This window comes from Columba livia, chromosome 1, assembly GCF_036013475.1.
Source record: "Columba livia isolate bColLiv1 breed racing homer chromosome 1, bColLiv1.pat.W.v2, whole genome shotgun sequence".
In the NCBI taxonomy this organism is placed as follows: domain Eukaryota; kingdom Metazoa; phylum Chordata; class Aves; order Columbiformes; family Columbidae; genus Columba; species Columba livia.
In genome coordinates this window covers 211,853,094-211,873,951 of record NC_088602.1, presented here as the reverse complement: position 1 = coordinate 211,873,951, position 20,858 = coordinate 211,853,094, and the positions used below count along the sequence as shown (strand labels likewise).

Sequence of the window (20,858 nt, the reverse complement as noted above, 5' to 3'; positions counted from 1 at the left end):
TCCCCATGCCCTGGTCCCCTCAGCACCATCAGCCCCTTGCCAAAGGGCCCTTCTGGTGACCGGCTCCTCACCCTCGTTGGGGTCCCGGTGGCTGGAGGGGCGTCCAGGGACTCCGGGGTCACTGTCCTCGTGCTGGGTCGGGTCCCAGGGCCTGTCTGCAAACCCCGGGACAGCAGCTCCGGGAACCCTCACGTTCACCCCACACGTTTGTGATCGCAGCCAAGCTTCAATGAGGCGTTTGCTCTCAAAGCCGCAGGGTTAAGCTGGGATTTAAAAGTTGGAGAAACAGCCATGGGAAAAGCGTAAGATAAGATGATGCAAGTTTGAAATAGAGCCCATGTCAGCCTTTTCCTTTACCTGCTCTCGGGGTTTGCCGAGGAGCTCAAGAACCCAGCTCAGAGTCGTGTCTGCGCTGGGGGTTCTAACGGCTCCTGGAGGCTCAGACAAAGCCCAAGAAACGCCCCATCTGCGCTGGCCCGGGGGCCTCTGGTGGGGTGGGCTTGGCTTTTCGGAGCTTGCGCTGCCGACGGGGCCGCGGCAATGAGCGCATCGGGGATCGGCACGGCCGGGCCCCGCGCGCTGCCGCTGCTCTTGTTTTCTGTCTGGATGTCAAATGAACTGCCATTACAGATTCTGCACTGCAATGTTTTCCAAAGGATTTATCAAAAGCTTATCACTTTCGGGTGATGTGCAACAGTTTCTCTTGATCTGTAGTATTTTATAGACTAAATCTAACGCATTAATTCACAATCTGTTCCGGAGAGCGCTGGGGTTAGGAAGGCGTGTGAGCCACAGTAACCTGAGAACAGGGCTGACTGCTCTCCTCTGCTCCCTGGCCAGGATGGGGCCGCTAATTGGCCTCGTGAGTGCCCGAATTCAAGTGAGAGATGCACATCAGCCATTTTCTGGATAAAACTAGTGAAATCTAGGCGCTCTGGATATTATATATCAATGGGGAACAGCTGGAAAGGTTGTTAATGATTCTCGCCTCCCTTTTTTCTCTCCTGCGTTGTGCATGTGTTTGTTCTCCTGGGTGCTCTGGGAATGACAATCGTTTCCTCTGTGGCCGTGGGAGATGTAATGGTCACGGGAGGCATTTTTAACCTGTAGAATCACAGAATCGTGTTGATTGGAAAAGCCCCTCAAGATCACCGAGATAACCCAGCCTGTCCCTGCCCCATGTCCTGAGAACCTCGTGTCCGTCTGTCCAGCCCTCCAGGGCTGGTGACTCCAGCACTGCCCTGGGCAGCCTGTTCCAATGCCCCACAGCCCTTTGGGGAAGAAATTGTTCCCACATCCGACCTCAACCTCCCCTGGGCAACTTGAGGCCGTTTCCTCTGCTCCTGGCGCTTGTTCCTGGGGAGCAGAGCCCGACCCCCCTGGCTCCAAGCTCCTTTCAGGCAGTTCAGAGATCAGAAGGTCTCCCCTCAGCTCCTGTTCTCCAGCTGAACCCCCAGGTCCCTCAGCCGCTCCATCACACTTGTGCTCCAGCCCCTCACCAGCTCCGTTCCCTTCTCAGTGTCGCAGAACAGTCCAGGTGTGTGTGGCAGAAGCTGCTGCGGGTGCCGGGGGCTCTGGCTGTGGGCGCCGGGGGCTCTGGCTGCGCGAGCCGGGAGGTGGCAGCTGACGTCAAACGTGCATTTGCGGGCAGTGGTTTTGGTAGCAGAAGGCTCAGCCCGTTCTGCCCCCCGGATCTGCGCTGGCTGTGGGGCCCGGCTCGTTCTCCAGGTGTGGTGGGGGGTGCTGGCTGTGTGTGTAGCTCCCCAGCAGGGGTGCCCGGTGTCCCCAGAGCCGTCCTGTGCAGCCGGTGGCTGCTGAGTTCAGGCTGACGGTTCCCTGGTTTAATGAGGACACTCCTGGTGTGATTCTCCCTTAAAATCTCCTTGACTGTGAATTCATTTAATCTTCAGAGCACACTTCAAGACTTCCTTTCCGTTTTCTCTCAGCTTTGAGCAATAAACCCAAGGCTTAATGGCTTGGGAGAATTTTGCTGTGCCAGCGCAGCCCCGTCCTGTTTGCCGGGTCATTCGGAGTGAAACGGCTCGTGGTGTTTTTCACACCCCAGTTCCCAGGGTGACTCGTGCTGTCCCTTGGCCAGTTTCCTTCCCTCTCTGCTCTCGTTTTCCTCGTGGGCTGCGGGTGCTCTGGGCTGTCAGCAGTTAGGGTGGGCAGCGTGTTTCCAGAAGGGGTTTAACCAAAGCCCGTGCGCTGTCTGGGTCCCCGTGAACGATCCTGGCACAGGTGGGTGCTGCCGGTTCAGGGCTGCGTTTTCACAGCACACGGCTGCATGAGCGCCCTGGTCTACACTGTCTCTCTCCTGGACGTGGGGGAGAGAAGCTTCTGGAGGTGCTTTCTTCCTCCAGACCACGCCTGACCCTGACACGTTTTCTGTGCTGTGCCCCGCTGCGTTGCCGCTGCGCTAACAGCGCGGTGGTGGTTCTGCCTCCCCGTTCTCGGCAGCCCTGCTGGCGCTCACGTCCCGTTTCTCTCCCCGCAGTGCTCAGCATCGGCGAAGGTGGCTTTTGGGAAGGAACCGTGAAGGGCAGGACTGGCTGGTTCCCGGCAGAATGCGTGGAGGAGGTGCAGATGCGGCAGTACGACCCGCGGCAAGGTAAGCTGTGCTCCGGGTGCCGGTGTCCCACCAGCCGCACCGGGCGGCCCCAGAGATCAGAACTACTCCCTGGAAGTTTCTAGCAGGCTCAGGGTTTCCCCGATCTTTGCAGTGGGTGGTGGGTGCATCTGCAGAACTGTATCTCGGGTGTTGGTTCACATCACCGAGCGCACTGGCATCCCCCGGTGACACCGCGGATCCGCGGTAGGTGTGCGGTACAGCATGAGGACCGCGATCGCCGGTGCCTTTTGCTGCAGTGCCAGGTGTTGTGCCGGCGGCAGCGAGTGACGGAGCAGGAGAGTGTGGCTGTGACCTGAACCTGCAGCCCCGCGGTACGGTTTAGGAGACTGCAGGAGACGACAGCGGTTTGCGGTGTTTGCTCCGGCGCCGAGCGGCCGCGGCTCTGCCCGGGCAGCCCTGAGCCCCGTCTCAGCACCCCCCACCAGGGATTTGCTGTTCCCGGGTGGGGCAGCAGCTGCGGGTTGTAGGAAACAATCGCCTTGTCAATAGAACAGGCGCGGACAGGATCTCTCAGCAAAGCAGGTTTTAGTAGCGATTTTGCAACACCGGGTGTTGTACCTAACGGTCGGCACACGGAACAGGCAAAAGGCCCCGCTTGTATCCCCCCAATCCCAGCCGCAGTTTCCCCCGTTGGTCCTGCAGGGTTTACGGACCACCCGACCCTGCCTCAGTTTACCTGTCTCATTCCTCTGCTTGTAACAGCCCCCTCCCCTTGTTGACTTATTTAACATACGGATTCCTGGCTCTTGGGTTTCCCTTCCCCAGCCTGACTTTTCAAATGCAGCAATCAGTTTGCACTCTGGGATTAGTTCAAAGAGACTTTGTTTCACGTGACGGATTCACAGTCCGGTGTCTCTCGGTCCTTCCACTGCTGGGGTCAGGTGCCAGGACCCCGGTTTTGTAGAAACAACTTTCCTCCTTCAACAGCTCCTTACACAGGTTGTCTGTGCCCGGCGGTGCGGTGGTCCTGGAGGCCACCACGACTTCACGGGGCCCCTGCTGTGGGTCCATCGCCCCATGTCCCTGTACCAGCTGCTATGGGTCCGTCACCCTGTGTCCCTGTAGCAGCTGCTGTGGGTCCATCACCCTGTGTCCCTGTAGCAGCTGCTGTGGATCCGTCACCCCATGTCCCTGTAGCAGCTGCTGTGGGTCCGTCACCCCGTGTCCCTGTACCAGCTGCTGTGGGTCTGTCACCCCGTGTCCCTGTACCAGCTGCTGTGGGTCCGTCACCCCGTGTCCCTGTAGCAGCTGCTATGGGTCTGTCACCCCGTGTCCCTGTACCAGCTGCGGTGGGTCCGTCACCCCGTGTCCCTGTACCAGCTGCTGTGGGTCCGTCACCCCGTGTCCCTGTACCAGCTGCTGTGGGTCCGTCACCCCGTGTCCCTGTAACAGCTGCTGTGGGTCCGTCACCCCGTGTCCCTGTACCAGCTGCTGTGGATCCGTCACCCCGTGTCCCTGTAGCAGCTGCTGTGGGTCCGTCACCCCGTGTCCCTGTACCAGCTGCTATGGGTCCGTCACCCCGTGTCCCTGTACCAGCTGCTATGGGTCCGTCACCCCGTGTCCCTGTACCAGCTGTGGTGGGTCCATCACCCCGTGTCCCTGTAGCAGCTGCTGTGGGTCTGTCACCCCGTGTCCCTGTACCAGCTGCTGAGGGTCCGTCACCCCGTGTCCCTGTACCAGCTGCTGAGGGTCCGTCACCCCGTGTCCCTGTACCAGCTGCTGTGGGTCCATCACCCCGTGTCCCTGTACCAGCTGCTGTGGGTCCATCACCCCGTGTCCCTGTACCAGCTGCTGTGGGTCCATCACCCCTTGTCCCTGTAGCAGCTGCGGTGGGTCCATCACCCCGTGTCCCTGTACCAGCTGCTGTGGGTCCATCACCCCGTGTCCCTGTACCAGCTGCTGTGGGTCCATCACCCCTTGTCCCTGTACCAGCTGTGGTGGGTCCATCACCCCGTGTCCCTGTAGCAGCTGCTGTGGGTCTGTCACCCCGTGTCCCTGTAGCAGCTGCTGTGGGTCCATCACCCCGTGTCCCTGTACCAGCTGCTGTGGGTCCATCACCCCGTGTCCCTGTAGCAGCTGCTGTGGGTCCATCACCCCGTGTCCCTGTACCAGCTGCTGTGGGTCCATCACCCCGTGTCCCTGTAGCAGCTGCTGTGGGTCCATCACCCCGTGTCCCTGTAGCAGCTGCTGTGGGTCTGTCACCCCGTGTCCCTGTACCAGCTGCTGAGGGTCCGTCACCCCATGTCCCTGTACCAGCTGCTGTGGGTCCATCACCCCATGTCCCTGTACCAGCTGCTGTGGGTCTGTCACCCCGTGTCCCTGTAGCAGCTGCTGTGGGTCTGTCACCCCGTGTCCCTGTAGCAGCTGCTGTGGGGCCGTCACCCCGTGTCCCTGTAGCAGCTGCTGTGGGGCCGTCACCCCGTGTCCCTGTAGCAGCTGCTGTGGGGCCGTCACCCCGTGTCCCTGTAGCAGCTGCTGTGGGTCCATCACCCCGTGTCCCTGTAGCAGCTGCTGTGGGTCTGTCACCCCGTGTCCCTGTAGCAGCTGCTGTGGGTCTGTCACCCCGTGTCCCTGTAGCAGCTGCTGTGGATCCGTCACCCCGTGTCCCTGTAGCAGCTGCTGTGGGTCTGTCACCCCGTGTCCCTGTAGCAGCTGCTGTGGGGCCGTCACCCCGTGTCCCAGCCCGGAGCGGGTGGGAAGCGCTGCTGGCAGGCCTGGGCTTGTCCTGCCGTACAGCAACTGGAGAGAACAGCTGGATTTTTTCAGTGTATTGAGGAGAGAAGTGGCCCTGAATTGACAGACTCAGTGAGGTTCCTTTTGCACGTTCCATGAGCTTTAAAATTCACACGGCTGGATTCTGGCGAGAGTTAAACCTTGATTGCGAAGGTGGAAACAACGTTGTGAAAGAGAAAAGGAAATCAGTACAATACAGTTCTGTTTCGCACAGCTGCTTTTAATGAGCGCCCCGGGGACCCGGTCCTGGGGGTGCGTGGGGTGGGACCCCCGGCACCGCAGACCACGCAGAGCTTTGTCCCCCGAGCTGGTTCAGCCGCCAGCTCTGCAGCTCCGGGTCGTGTTCCCGGCGCCCGCTCGCGCTCTTCCCCGCGTTGTGTGTGTTCACGGGCAGCGCTGCTCTCCCCGCGTTTGCCTGAGCTCTGCCGTCCCCTGCACCCGCGCGGCTGAGGCCGCAGTGTTTCTGTTGTGCTGGTGGGGAGCACTTGGTGGCAGAGAAGACTCGAGTGGGATGTTCCTCCTGCTTCAGGGGTGTCAGGGCTGGTGAGCTGGGATTTGCACTGAGAAGGTTCCACCTTCCTCCCCCGGTGCTGCTTTGGGCTGTGCAGGCGCTGTTTGCCCCGTCCTGTTGTGATGCTAAATAAGAAGGAGAACAGACTGCTGGAGGTGGTTTAAAGCCCTTCCTGCAGGTGGGAGCCCAGGTTTGCTGGCTGCTTTCTTGGAGAACGTTGCGTGTTTGGTCAAACTGAGGTTGTGTAGTGAAATGTGAAAGACAGATGGTGCTTAAACACTAGAGCTGGAGCAGAGATGTGGATGTTTCCAGGTGTCTGCACTTCAGCTGCTGGCGTATCCCCTGCCATGGTCTGGCTTCTGCCAGGCTTCACTTCTCCAGACAAAGCTCGCACGCGGTTTCCAGGTGCAGATTGTCTGCAGAAGGTCGTTGGTTTGAGGCCATGATGTGTGTGCACCGAAGAAGGTTGAGCTGCGTGGACACGGTGCTGCTCTGCCACCGCCCGTCAGGGTCAGCGCGGTGTCTGCTGGCTGAGGTTCAGCGTGGCCCGGCAGCTGGTGAAGGTTCTGGTCTGGCTGTGTGCTGGTGAAGGTTCTGGTGAAGGTTCTGGTGAAGGTTCTGGTCTGGCTGTGCGCTGGTGAAGGTTCTGGTGAAGGTTCTGGTGAAGGTTCTGGTGAAGGTTCTGGCCGGGCTGTGCGCTGGTGGAGGTTCTGGTGAAGGTTCTGGTGAAAGTTCTGGTGAAGGTTCTGGTGAAGGTTCTGGTGAAGGTTCTGGCTGGGCTGTGCGCTGGTGGAGGTTCTGGTGAAGGTTCTGGTGAAAGTTCTGGTGAAGGTTCTGGCCGGGCTGTGTGCTGGTGAAGGTTCTGGTGGAGGTTCTGGTGAAGGTTCTGGTGAAGGTTCTGGTGAAGGTTCTGGCCGGCTGTGCGCTGGTGGAGGTTCTGGTGAAGGTTCTGGTGAAGGTTCTGGTGAAGGTTCTGGCCGGCTGTGCGCTGGTGGAGGTTCTGGTGGAGGTTCTGGTGAAGGTTCTGGCCGGCTGTGTGCTGGTGAAGGTTCTGGTGGAGGTTCTGGTGAAGGTTCTGGTGAAGGTTCTGGCCGGCTGTGCGCTGGTGGAGGTTCTGCCCGGCCGTACTTTGCTGGGGAACAAAGGCGTGTGGGTCGGGGACACGTCCAGCCGCCGTGGCTGGGGGAGGCAGCAGCCTGCGTGGCAGACACCCCACGGGAGTCCTGCTGGAGCAGGCGCAAGGTGACTGCGACGGGCCAGAGCGGTGCGGGAAGCGCGTCGTGATCTCCGTTGAAATTCAGAGAGAGCAGCTTTCAGGGCTGACATTTCGGAGGTGGCATTAGGACGTTCCTTTAACCCGCATGTGTTTTGGTGCTTTGAGGGAAAGGCCATGAGGTGCGGGCTGATCTGCTGGCGGGGCGGGTTCTCCTCCGGGGGCGCCCTGGGCCGGCTCTGCCCTCGGGCCGCGGCGGCTGCGGCGCTGGCTCTGCCGGGTCCTGCCCGCTCTGCTGCTCAGCTCCCTTTGGGAAGGAACTCCAGCTTTCTGCATTTCCTAAATGTATATCTTCCGGCCCTCCCGACCAGGCTCATTTCACCCTGCGCCGTCATCTCCCCCTGACCCTCCCCGGTGCTTCTCAAGCTCCCGTTTTGCAGCAGATCCGCCTGTCTGTCCCAGCTGATCTCGGTGGGACAGACTGAGCTGCCATACGGCGCTGCCCATCTCTTGGGAAACGACACCTGGAAATGACAGGACGAGCCTGGGGGTGCGAGGCACAGCGTGCCGCACGCTCCGGCGCACACGTGCGAGCAGCCGCGGCCGCGGGCAGGGACGGGGACGGGGACGGGGCGTGAGGCGGAGCGGGAGCTCCGGGTGCTGCCAGGGACAGTCGGCGTCACCCGCGGGGTTTGTCTCGCGGGTGGTTGGTTTGCAGAGAAGCTGCACCATCTGCTCCAGGAAACACTGCGCTGCTTGTCTGCTCCCACGTACCAACCTGCTTGTGTGGAGGGAAGTGTGGGGAAGCTGTTTTAAACTGAACGAGGCTGCGTCACAACAGGTGAGCTGGAGAGCACTTGCAGACGAGCGGGGTCGTGGTTTCCAGCGGCTGCTTCCCCGGCATTCAGGACGTGCAGCTGTTCCCCCAGCACAGCGGGGCCCAGGGCGCTCCAGCAGCACCGGTCGGGCGGGAGGTGGGTGTGCGGGTGCCCTGGAGACTCTGGCGCAGACAGCGGCACCGGCTGCGCCTGGGGCTGTGCAGAGCCTGCGCTGAGAGCCTGGGACCGACACGAGCTGCGGCTGCTCTGCCTGTGCCGTAACGGCGGCACCAGGATCCTCCTCCTCGGATCGTCTCCCCGTTATCTTGCTCTGCTCCCGTGGAAGGACGTGGGCTCAGCGGTGCCCAGGGAACCGTGGGTTTGCGCGGCAGAGACCTCTCCTTGCTGCTCCTTGTCTGCCCACTTATTTGTGGCAACATTTCCAGCTGTTTTCCTACATCATAGCGTCAAAATAACTCGTACATGAAACCATGTTAACTGAGTTCCTAGTGGGCTTAGTCTTTGACATTTCTTCTTTTTCTGAGGAAAGACAGAGGATTTAGTGGCGTGGCAGGGCTGTGGTTGGTTAGTGCCTGGGTGCCTGCGGGTAGCAGTGCAGCTGCTGCGAGTGTCGCCGCTTCTTCCCCCTGCGGAAGGGCTTTCTGAAGGAACACTTAGGAGCTCGAACCACATTTTGATCAAGAAAGACGTTTCTTGCTTAAAAAACATTTTGAAATTGGACTTTGTTGAAATTGTTGGGTACTTCAAGTTACTCACAAGCCCAACAGTGACAGCATCTTGCTGGCTGGGCCTGTGCCCTCGGTGTCTCTGCCGGTGGCCAGCGCAGACATTGGAAGCGCAGATGGTGTGACAAGGGGATGGATTTAACACAAATGACCGGCAGCGCCTTGTCCAGGTCACCCGTTCCCAGGGTGTGCGAGGGCCAGGAGTGTTTGCAGCTGCTCACCAGGGGCACCGGAGCACCCGGCACTGAGAGGAGGTGCTGGTGATGCTCTGAGTGTCCCTGCAGAGCCGGGCTGTCCCGTCCAATGCTGTCCTGGCCCATCCCGTGCTGCCCCATCCCGTGCTGCCCCATCCCGTGCTGCCCCATCCTGTGCTGCCCCATCCCATGCTGTCCCATCCCGTGCTGTCCCGTCCGGTCCTGGGCAGAGTCTGCAGGTCCTTGGCTGGTTCTTTGGGTAGAGGGCACTCTTGTTCTTCACTCGGCTCTGGTGGAACCTGAGGTGATGCAAACATGTGGGTTGCAGAGGAGGAGGAGGATTGTGGAGGATTCTGGTACCTGATGAAAGACAGCCCTGTTTCCTGCAGTGCACTGACGGTCTCCCTGCTGGAGGTCTGCACCAGCCTCTGGGGACGTCGGCTCGTTTTGTTATGGTACTCGCTTCATAACTCTGTGTGTCCTGCATGTGAAGGGATGAGTTGTCTGTTCCACCTTCTCTCGTTTTCTTGGTGTGTTCCGGAATCATGATCCTCTGCAGAGCTGTGTCCTAGAGCGGCACCGGGCTGGGCTGACGGGGACGCAGCCTTGTCACAGGGACACGGGCTGGAGCGCAGGGTGGTGGGACGGGGCTGCCGGTGGAACGGAGCCACAGGTGGGACGGGGCAACGGGTGGGACGGGGCCACAGGTGGGACGGGGCTGCCGGTGTGACAGGGCTGCCGGTGGGACGGGGCTGCTGGTGGGACGGGGCTGCCGGTGGGACAGGGCTGTCGGTGTGACAGGGCTGCCGGTGTGACAGGGCTGTCGGTGGGACGGAGCTGCCGGTGGGATGGAGCTACCGGTGTGACAGGGCTGCCGGTGTGACAGGGCTGCCGGTGGGATGGAGCTGCCGGTGGGATGGAGCTGCCGGTGGGACAGGGCTGCGGGTGTCCTGTGTCCGTTCCGGGGGTCAGGGCTCGGCTGGGGTTGGTCTGTGTGTAGCGCCCGCGTACCTTGTGGTAAGCCGGCAGCTACTGCTTTTGCCAAACACCTGGCTCTGTGAAGGAGGATGACACTGGGAGAGGAAGGATGGACAGAAGGAAATGGAAAAATTCCGTCCGCTAGATTTGCCAGGGCTGGAGAGGAGAAGCCCTGGCTGAGCGGCGAGCACCGAGGCCAACCCTGCAGCTTTTCTGAGCAGGTTTTTGGGGGTCCCTGTGTGGGGAAGTTACTCCTGAGGACGCGTCTGCCTTGGAGCGGTGGGTCGGGAGCCAAGGCCGCACAAGTGCAGCCTCAGGAGCTGCAGCGCCGTCCCAGGGCCCCTGTGGGAAGGACGGTCCCCCTGTTGCCGTTCCAGCTCTTCAGTGTGGTGTTGCAGAAGGATTGACGAGGACATGGGTGTGCAAACGCTCCCCTGCAGCACTGCGGGGAGCGGATCACACCGCCGACACTGCGTGACGAGCGCCTGGTGACAAGCTGGAGGTGGCTTTCTGGGGGTGACAGTGTGCGCGGTGGGAGCAGCTGCCCGGCTGGGACTCTGTGTTTCACCTTCTGACGTGGAGTTCAGTCCCCTCCTTTAGTCTGGACGCGTACCGGTCCTGGGGACAGGGGTCAGGCCCAGCTCCTGTCCTGCTGGCACCAGGCCGGGGTGAGTGACCCAGCGCTCGCTGCGCCGGGCAGCCGGGAACGTGGGGACGGCTCCGAGCCGGGGAGCAGAGTGACACATGGGCGAGGGTCAGCAGAGTGACACGCGGGTGAGGGTCAGAGTGACACACGGGTGAGGGTCAGCAGAGTGACACACGGGTGAGGGTCAGAGTGACACACGGGTGAGGGTCTCAGTGACACACGGGTGAGGGTCAGCAGAGTGACACACGGGTGAGGGTCAGCAGAGTGACACGCGGGTGAGGGTCAGCAGAGTGACACACGGGTGAGGGTCTCAGTGACACACGGGTGAGGGTCAGAGTGACACACGGGTGAGGGTCAGCAGAGTGACACACGAGTGGGGGTCAGCAGAGTGACACACGGGTGAGGGTCAGCAGAGTGACACACGGGTGAGGGTCAGAGTGACACACGGGCGAGGGTCAGCAGAGTGACACACGGGTGAGGGTCAGAGTGACACACGGGTGAGGGTCAGAGTGACACACGGGCGAGGGTCAGAGTGACACACGGGTGAGGGTCAGAGTGACACACGGGTGAGGGTCAGCTGAGTGACATGCGGGTGAGGGTCAGCAGAGTGACACACGGGCGAGGGTCAGAGTGACACACGGGTGAGGGTCAGAGTGACACACGGGCGAGGGTCAGAGTGACACACGGGTGAGGGTCTCAGTGACACACGGGTGAGGGTCAGCAGAGTGACACACGGGTGAGGGTCTCAGTGACACACGGGTGAGGCTCAGTAGAGTGACGCAGGGGTGACCCGGCTCGCTGTGGCTGTCCCTCCCGCACTGCTGGCAGTGTCACCGTCCTCCCTGCCCCGGGGATGCCGGATCTCTGAAGTCTCCATCCTCCGTAGTTGGCACCAGGTCCCAGGTGCTGCTGTCAGTGGGTTTCCTGCCTTGGCCATGAGCTTTTGCAGGGGGACAAAGGCCTTTGTTGCAGAAATGTGGGTGCAGCCAGGTGGAACAGCTGTGGAGCCCTTCTGCTGAACACGAGCTCCCCGGGCCCCATGCGGCGTTTGGTGGCCGTGAGCAATGTCCCCACTTGGTGTTTGGTGGCTGTGAGCAATGTCCCCACACGGCGTTTGGTGGCTGTGAGCGATGTCCCCACTTGGTGTTTGGTGGCCGTGAGCAATGTCCCCACTTGGTGTTTGGTGGCTGTGAGCAATGTCCCCACACAGCGTTTGGTGGCTGTGAGTGATGTCCCCGCTTGGCGTTTGGTGGCCATGAGCGATGTCCCCGCGCGGTGTTTGGTGGCTGTGAGCGATGTCCCCGCTCGGCGTTTGGTGGCCGTGAGCGATGTCCCCGCGCAGCGTTTGGTGGCTGTGAGCAATGTCCCTGCTCGGCTGGCAGCCTGGCCAGTCCCTGCGAGAGGCACCGCGCAGATGCTGCTCTCTGGCTCACCCCGTTGGAGAGCAGGCTTTCGTTTGATTTGCATTTTTTCAGTTACAGATAAGCTAAAATCTCTAACAAGCATAATTCTGTTGCAAGTATAGCTCATCAATTAAGGGCAAGAGGGACTAATGCAATTATCTCTTCTGTGCATTCGTGTAATGCAGGCCAAGGTTTCACCAAGTGTATCACATCTTGTATGCAAATCGTTGTGTGAGACTAAGAAAGTTACAGCAAGTCTTCTCAAAGTATTCACTCGGAGCAAAGTTGTACGTGAACTTGACAGGATGGAGATCAGCCGTGGGCAAAGCAGAAAAGGTTCCCAGTCCGCACAAAGTGCGGCAGTGCCACAAATCACCGAGCAGATCCGTCCCTGGGCTTCTCTCTGTTTCCAGTCAGCAGATCCAGGTGCCGCAGGGACATAAATTAGTCCGCTGTCCTGGCACCCCGCCAGAGGGGACAGCCGCACTGGAAGGGTTTCCACGCTTCCCCGCGCTGGCAAGGAGGCTCCCGGCTGCGGCAGCGCCGGCCTGAGGGACCCGCGGCTGCCCCGGTGGCACTGGCCGTGGTCACTGAGCTGGGGACGGTGCGGATGGGCTCCAGCATCCGCCCTGCTCTCGGGCTCCTCTCGGGCACCGCGTGTCCTTCGCCCCGCAGCGCGGCTCAGCGGTTCTCCCTCCACAGCAATTCCCTTTCTCCCCGTTGCCGGTCCCGAGGCCGCCCCAGCCAGATTGGCTGCCTGGCACGGAGCCTGGAAGAGGCTTTAGTTGTGGTGGCATCTGCTCATCAGCCTCCTCCGAGTCAGGTGCTCGGGAGCAGGGTGTGGGACGCGTGGGTGACATCCCCAACGGGCAGCAGCCGGGGGCTGCAGCTCCGGGACCCAGACGCTGCTCTGGGACGTGCAGCAGCACCGCGGCTCCCGACTGAACCCGTGCGGCCACGGAGCGTTCCCTGCCCGCGGCCCTGGGCTGTCCCCATAGCACTGTTGTCCCTGCACCGAGAGCAGCACAGCTGGGACCAGGCACCACGTTCTGCACCAAGAGCCCCATCCGAGCAGGGTGTCTGCTCCAGGTGTCCAGGTACCCGAGCAGGCACAAATACAGACCCTGACCTCCTCCATTGCCGAGACTACCCCTCTGACTGGTGCCTCGCTGCTTCTGGTTGGCATTTCAACTGAGAAGATGGAAACTATTTTAAACTCACTTTATTGACTAGCACAGTCTGCCTGGAATCTCCCTCGTCAGCTCCTTATCAGCCCGATGGCTTTTGGTGACCTTGGTCTCTCAGGTGGTTTGATGTAGCTCTTGGGTGACAACCGTAACAGCCCTGCTGCTGCATCAAATGAGTAGAGAGATCAGTTTCCAAACCATGGCTTGTCACTCTTTGCGGCGCCGCAGCGCAGCCCCGGGCAGCAGCCGCTGCCGCCGGGAACACGTTGGCTGCAGGTCCAGCCCCTGGGGCTGGGGGCACTCGTGCCTGGCGCCGGAGAACACAACAGCTGCCGCGGACGTGCTGCTGCTGCTGCAGCAGCGCTCGGTCAGAAATACGTGATGAAGGGGAAATCACTGCCAGTGATAAGGGTGCATAAATCTGGCGTTTAATAAGATTAAATTGAAGTAAATTAAATTCTAAGTAGTATTTAGGAATATCATTCCCACATTCTGTAGGGACTAGAAGGTGTGTTTTCACATTCCAAAGGAGTTGTTTTCCCGTTGGCGGGCGGTGTTGGTGCCGGAGTGCGTGTGGGTGGCTCCTCAGCCGGCTCTGGCCCGGGAGACTGTCCGGTCGGTTTGGGTCAGAGCTGCGTCTCTCCAGAACCTTCTCTGTGGCACGTCCAGATGGCTCCTGGCCACCCACGGGATGTTAATATTCCTGTATTTGTATCTAATGTATTAGGCAGACTTACCTAGGAAGAACTGCCCTTTAGAAGCTTCCCAGGAGCGCTTTACGGGCAGCGTGCGGAGCAGCGAGCGCAGCCAGTGCAGCCAGTGCAGCCCGTGTGCGGAGCAGTGAGTGCAGCCAGTGCAGCCAGTGCAGCCAGTGCAGCCAGTGCAGCCCGTGTGCAGAGCAGTCAGTGCAGCCAGTGCAGCCAGTGTGCAGAGCAGTGAGTACAGCCAGTGCAGCCCGTGTGCAGAGCAGTGAGTACAGCCAGTGCAGCCCGTGTGCAGAGCAGTGAGTGCAGCCAGTGCAGCCCGTGTGCAGAGCAGTGAGTGCAGCCAGTGCAGCCCGTGTGCAGAGCAGTGAGTGCAGCCAGTGCAGCCCGTGTGCAGAGCAGTGAGTGCAGCCAGTGCAGCCAGTGCAGCCAGTGCAGCCCGTGTGCAGAGCAGTGAGTGCAGCCAGTGCAGCCAGTGCAGCCAGTGCAACCCGTGTGCAGAGCAGTGAGTGCAGCCAGTGCAGCCAGTGTGCAGAGCAGTGAGTACAGCCAGTGCAGCCCGTGTGCAGAGCAGTGAGTACAGCCAGTGCAACCCGTGTGCAGAGCAGTGAGTGCAGCCAGTGCAGCCAGTGTGCGGAGCAGCCAGTGCAGCCAGTGCAGCCAGTGCAGCCAGTGCAGCCAGTGCAGCCCGTGTGCGGAGCAGTGAGTGCAGCCAGTGCAGCCAGCGCAGCCCGTGTGCAGAGCAGTCAGTGCAGCCAGTGTAGCCTGTGTTTGGAGCAGTGAGTGCAGCCAGTGCAGCCAGCGCAGCCAGTGCAGCCCGTGTGCGGAGCAGTGAGTGCAGCCAGTGCAGCCAGCGCAGCCTGCACCCACACACGGGCTCCCCCTGCCTTCCAGGCTGTGGTTTTCCCATGCTGCGTGTTCCCCTCCCCGGTTCCCTGCGTGTCTTGTCCCCTGTGCTGCCACCACCCCGGCACCGGGCTGTCCCGGTGTCCCCGGCTCCTTCGCTAAACGCAGACCCGCTCTCCACACCCATCCCCGGTGATGTCTCCATCCATCAGCCGCGGCCCCGGTGCTGCCGTGACGGCTCCATTAAGCAGCGCTCGGCAGCTGCTATATTTAGGAGTGGAGAAGGGAACGAGCCTTTGGGCTGCAGACAGCCATAAATCCAGCTCCCGTCACCAGATCTGTTCTTTTCTCTGGAGCGAGGTCTCGGGGGTGTTTGCAGATGAGATCCGCATGTCTGTGCGTGCGGGGGGCAGGCGGGGGTGATGATGAGGAGCAGGTGGGTGGAGAAGGGGCTGAGGTTGGGGGGCAGCAGGGGTCCCTGTCCCAGCGGGGTCTGCTGTGCTGGGGCAGCAGCTCAGGGGCTGAGGGATCTGCGAGTGTCCCTTATGGAGCAGTGTCATCGTGTGCCGTGAAGTGGGGAGGGTGTGTGTTCACACCACTGCTGCCGTGGGTTGCCGGGGCTGGGCCATGCTGCTGCCTCCCCGAGCGCCAGCCAGCCGTCCCGCATTCCCCGCTCCTTCCCTCCATCCCTCTCCATTTTTCCTACACCCACGTCAGGTTGTACAGGGCTGTGGGTGCCAGCCCGTTCCCGGGCACAAGGAGACTGCTGTGCCCGGACGTTTTGGGTCTGGTTGAGGCCTCTGCCGTGTCTGCTCAGCGGCAGCTCCGTGGCAGCCGGAGCGGGAGGGTGTTCTGCTCCGTGTCGGAAGCAGCGGGGAGGGAGCAGGCGCGGGCGCTTCACCGCAGCCCGTCACCCCTCCAGAACACGCGGTGCCTCGCTCTCCTCGTGGCCGGGGTGCTTGGGTTGTGCTGCCGGGGTGCAGCCCCCGTCCCCCGACTCTTAGGTGGTCCAGGTGAAAGGGTTATTGCCTTTAACTCTTCGTGGTGTGTTGCTGTGCTCATCAGTCGCTATCATCTCCATTTCTTGGCGTAGCGTGCCTTTCTGCTGCTAAGATTAACTCCTCGGTTCTTTGAGACAGCTTCTCCCAGGACGGCAGGGCCAGGGTGCGGTGGACGCCCCCCTCATCGGAGGAGTCACGGGAAGCCGTCGGCCCCCCCTGCACCGTCAGGCTCCAGGAAATCTCCCTCCTTAGGTAACCGGTGACGGGGAGCACGCCATGCTGGCTCACCGGGGGCTGCTCCTGCTCTGGACATCCCCAGCTGGGCCGGCACCGTGGGGCCGGGCTGCACCGCACCGGGCACTGGTGGCACCGTGGGGCCGGACTGCACCGCACCGGGCACTGGTGGCACCGCGGGGCCGGGCTGCACCGCACCAGGCATTGGTGGCACCGCAGGGCCAGGCTGCACTGCACCGGGCACTGGTGGCACCGCGGGGCCGGGCTGCACCGCACCGGGCACTGGTGGCACCGCGGGGCCGGACTGCACCGCACAGACACTGGTGGCACCGCGGGGCCGCCTGCACCGCGCCGGGCACTGGTGTCACTGCGCGGCCGGGCTGCACCACACCGGGCACTGGTGGCACCACAGGGTCGCCTGCACCACACCGGGCACTGGTGGCACCGCAGGGCCGGGCTGTGCCGCACCAGCACTGGTGGCACCGTGGGGCTGGGCCGCACCGCACCGGGCACTCGTGGCTGTGGCCTCACAGCCCACCTGGGCTTTGCCGGGCACTCGTGTCCGGGGATCAGCGCCCCCGCGCTCGTCCCTGTGATGCTGCACGTCCCCTGCGCTGGGCTCTCTCCGTCTTGATCGCCTGCGCCTCAGTAAAAAAGCCCTTGAGCACACCCCTCCTGCACACGTGTATTTACGTATCGATCATATACCTGCACTACTCTGCTAATATTCTCTGCACTATAAAGCACATGCAAAAATAGAAACGAAAAACTAGTGAGATGAAGGTGGCAGAAACACCATTTAGGAAACATTTTGCAATTTTAATAATGGTACAGAACCGTCTTCTTGCGGCGTCCCAGCGGACTGTCTCGCTCGCCCGTTTGCAGGCGCTGCCGCAGCCGGGGCCGCGTGGCGTGGGGCGTGTTCGGGCACCCGGCGCCGGGGCTGTTCCGCGGCTCTGCTGAGAAACAAGGGAGAAAGCTAAAAACTCCAAACGTGCCAGAGGAGCAGACACCCAAGAATCGGGCAGGGCGGAGCAAAGCTGCGTTTTCAGTAGCAGAAACAAGTCCTGTCTGTGCGATTTTATTGCTGAAGTTTGGTGAAGTGAATTGTTGTTTCAGCCTTGCCAATAGTCAGCGTGTTCTGTGCGCGGAGCGGTGCGCGAGGAGGGCGAGGGCCTGGAGCAGGACGGCTGCGCGGAGGAGCGTCCCTTGTACCCATGTGGGGAAATGTCCCTGGTACCCTGTGGTGGAATGTCCCTGGTACCCCATGCAGAGCACTGTCCCTTGTACCCATGTGGGGGAATGTCCCTTGTACCCATGTGGGGGGATGTCCCTGGTACCCTGTGTTGAGGAATGTCCCTTGTACCCATGTGGGGGAATGTCCCTTGTACCCCATGCAGAGCACTGTCCCTTGTACCCATGTGGGGGAATGTCCCTTGTACCCATGTGGGGGGATGTCCCTGGTACCCTGTGTTGAGGAATGTCCCTTGTACCCATGTGGGGGAATGTCCCTTGTACCCCATGCAGAGAACTGTCCCTTGTACCCATGTGGAGGAATGTCCCTTGTACCCATGTGGGAGGATGTCCCTGGTACCCTGTGTTGAGGAATGTCCCTTGTACCCATGTGGGGAATGTCCCTTGTACCCCATGCAGAGAACTGTCCCTTGTACCCATGTGGAGGAATGTCCCTTGTACCTTGTGCTGAGGAATGTCCCTTGTACCCCATGCAGATTACTGTCCCTTGTACCCATGTGGGGGAATGTCCCTTGTACCTGTGCGGGTCCTGTTGGGCACTGGGAGGCCGCAGCCGGTCCCCGGGCGCGGTGACGGGTGGCCGGGACAGCCAGCGCCGCTGCAGGTGTGCGGGAGGGACGGCACGTGGGGTGACACGCTGCGGTGCCACCTCGCGGCCAGTCGTGTGTCCCCCGGCTGGGACGCTGGTGCCGCGGCAGCGTTTCCCTGTGGCGGCAGCGATGGCTTCGTGTGAGCGCGGGGCCAGGCTGAAAGGTCTGAGAGTCGCTCCTGTCCGGGGCTTCACCCAAAGCTCGCTGCACCGACGGTGCTGCGGCACCAGCAAACAGCCCCTCTGCTTCGCAGCCCCGCCGGCTGTTGCCGTTCTGAGCTCCAGCGCAGGTTAGAACTGTTTGCTTTGTGCCGTTACTGCTTTGGGCGCAAACAGTTGGTGTCCCTGCTAAAGGAAAATGGTGAGTTTTATCAATACTTTGCTGTTTATTTCCTCTCTTACTCACCCCTTGGTCTGTTCCTTCTACCCAACTGCCCTCGTTAATGTTTTAAAGACCTGCTGAGTGCAAACAGAGCAGCACCGCGCGGTGCCGTAGCCAGTGCTGCAGTGAGCAGCGCCAGGGGCTCCGCAGGGAAACGGTGACAAACTGGAGTCTGCAGTCCTGTCACTGCACTGCAGGGGTCAGTGCTGTCACTGCACTGCAGCCCTGCGGGGGTCGGTCCTGTCACTGCACTGCAACCCTGCAGGGGTCAGTCCTGTCACTGCACTGCAGGGGTCAGTTGTGTCACTGCACTGCAGGGGTCAGTCCTGTCACTGCACTGCAGGGGTCAGTCCTGTCACCGCATTGCAGGGGTCAGTTGTGTCACTGCACTGCAGGGGTCAGTCCTGTCACCGCACTGCAGCCCTGGAGGGGTCAGTGCTGTCACTGCACTGCAGCCCTGCGGGGGTCGGTCCTGTCACCGCACTGCAGGGGTCAGTGCTCTCACCGCACTGCAGGGGTCAGTGCTGTCACCGCACTGCAGGGGTCAGTCCTGTGACCGCACTGCAGGGGTCAGTGCTGTCACCGCACTGCAGGGGTCGGTCCTGTGACCGCACTGCAGCCTGGAGGGCAGCTGAAATTCTTTCCCGTCCCTGCCCTGTCTCCCGTCGAGCCGTGGGCCGCAGACCGTGTTCGGGCGTCTGCAGCGGCATTTCTGCCGTGCCGCGGGTCTGGCCGAGTCCTTGAGCACCCACGGCCCACGGGCCCGCGCGGCTCTTTCAGTGTCGGATCACAGCTCAGGCGGGGGGTCTCTGGGCTGTTCACGCTGCTGAGGCCCACGAGTGGACACGTGGGGTGTCACACCCGCACGGAGGTTTGGCCAACAAGCGCGGCCTGAAGCGCCCACGGCCCCGAGTCAACGCTGCTGTCAGGGCTGGGACGAGAGGTGACACAAGTGTGTCTGGGACGAGAGGTGACACAAGTGTGTCTGGGACGAAAGGTGACACAAGTGTGTCTGGGACAAGAGGTGACACAAGTGTGTCTGGGATGAGGGGTGACACAAGTGTGTTTGGGACAAGAGGTGACACAAGTGTGTCTGGGATGAGGGGTGACACAAGTGTCCCTGGGACAAGAGGTGACACGAGTGTCTCTGGGATGAGAGGTGACACAAGTGTCTCTGGGACAAGAGGTGACACAAGTGTGCCTGGGATAAGAGGTGACTCACGTGTCTCTGGGACAAGAAGTGACAGGAGTGTCTCTGGGACAAGAGGTGACCCAAGTGTGCCTGGGACAAGAGGTGACATGAGTGGCTCTGGGTTCCCGGGTTCCCTCCACGTCGCTCCTGTGCACTCGCAGAGCTCGGTGAGTGCAGGTGTGAAGCAGGGCTGTCCAGGACTGTCCCCGCCTGTCCTGGGCCTGTCCTGTGCCCCAGCCGCGGGGCTGGCGTGGCGAGCAGAGACGGGAGGAGCCGCGGAGCGAGTTTGCCTTCCCGTGGTCACCGTCCTGCGGCTCTGCCTCCGGGTCCTGGTGGAACTCAACGCGTTGACGTGCTTTGGCGGTTCTAGTGAAGAGATTGTCTGATGTGCGCATGTGGGACCGTACACGAGCGCGCGCGGGGCTGCTCACGCTGGCACGTGTCTGCACAGATTATCACTTGTTCGTGGAGGAACGTTTGCATGAGAGCGGGACTCGCCCTGTTTGTGTCCGTGCAGGGAAGCGGAGACAACGGAGCAGCGTTCCTTTAGCTCGCAGCTTTGTGATGTGTCTGCTTTCTCTTGTAGAAACCAGAGAAGACAGAACAAAGCGGCTCTTCCGACATTATACCGTGGGCTCGTACGACAATTTCACCTCTCACAGGTAAGCGCCAGCACCTTTGCTTCGGGATTACGAGATATCCGTTTCCATGGAAGAAGTGTCTCCTTTGCCTGACGGAGCAGTGTACGTTGCGTTAATTGCATGGGAAGGAAACTTTTCTGGTTGATTTGGTCACTTCGGTTACAGTCTAAATGACACGTCCTAGGTAAGGCTTAGAACAGGACGTTGGAGCTGCCGGGCAGCCTGGCTCGCGGCTCCGCTGGGGAGCCAACGTTCCGGAGAACTTCGGTGTGCTGGAGAACTGCAGAACAGGCGTTGGGTGCGGATGCCGAGTTCCAGCTCTGCTCTGGGGAGGCAGGGATGAGGATGCTGAGGTGCAGGGTGGCACGGGGACGCTGTGGTGTGGGGACACTGTGGTGCAGGGTGCCATGGGGACGCTGTGGTGCTGGGTGGCACGGAGATGCTGTGGTGCAGGGACACTGTGGTGCAGGGTGGCATGGGGACACTGTGGTGCAGGGACACTGTGGTGCAGGGTGGCATGGGGACACTGTGGTGCAGGGACACTGTTGTGCAGGGTGGCACGGGGACGCTGTGGTCCAGGATGGCACAGGGACGCTGTGGTGGAGGGTGGCACGGGGATGCTGTGGTGCAGGGTGGCACGGGGACGCTGTGGTGCAGGGTGGCACAGGGACAGCTGTCACCCCAACCCACTGGCAGCACTGAGTGTGCCAGATGACAGGGGTGTCCCGGGGCTGCTCTGGTAGGTGGCGATGGAGCCCCCGGTGGGGACCGGCCATTGGGCGGGTGATGGAACTCGACAGGGACTGGTGGTGACAGCCAGGGTGACGTTGCTGGTTTTTGCGGGGCCGGGGGCGCGTGTGGCTGCTGGACACGGGGGGGCCGGGCCTGGGGACGCGTCTGGGTTGGGTCAGGAGCACACGCTGGGCAGCGGGTCCTGGGGCACTGGGGTCACCC

General features: G+C 61.4%; 1 protein-coding gene across 11 annotated transcripts in view; it reads left to right on the top strand.

Moving 5' to 3' along the window:
• SHANK3 (SH3 and multiple ankyrin repeat domains 3) overlaps positions 1 to 20,858 on the top strand; it is a 370,798-nt gene that overhangs the window by 220,399 nt on the left and 129,541 nt on the right. For all 11 annotated transcript variants that reach the window (XR_010469752.1, XM_065049482.1, XM_065049478.1 and 8 more), the window contains exons 14-15: positions 2,498 to 2,611; positions 19,850 to 19,925. Coding sequence is in view for 10 of the 11 variants with exons in the window: in XM_065049482.1 (XP_064905554.1) it covers positions 2,498 to 2,611; positions 19,850 to 19,925 (190 nt within the window). In the remaining variant the exon portion in view is untranslated. The remainder of the gene's footprint in view (positions 1 to 2,497; positions 2,612 to 19,849; positions 19,926 to 20,858) is intronic.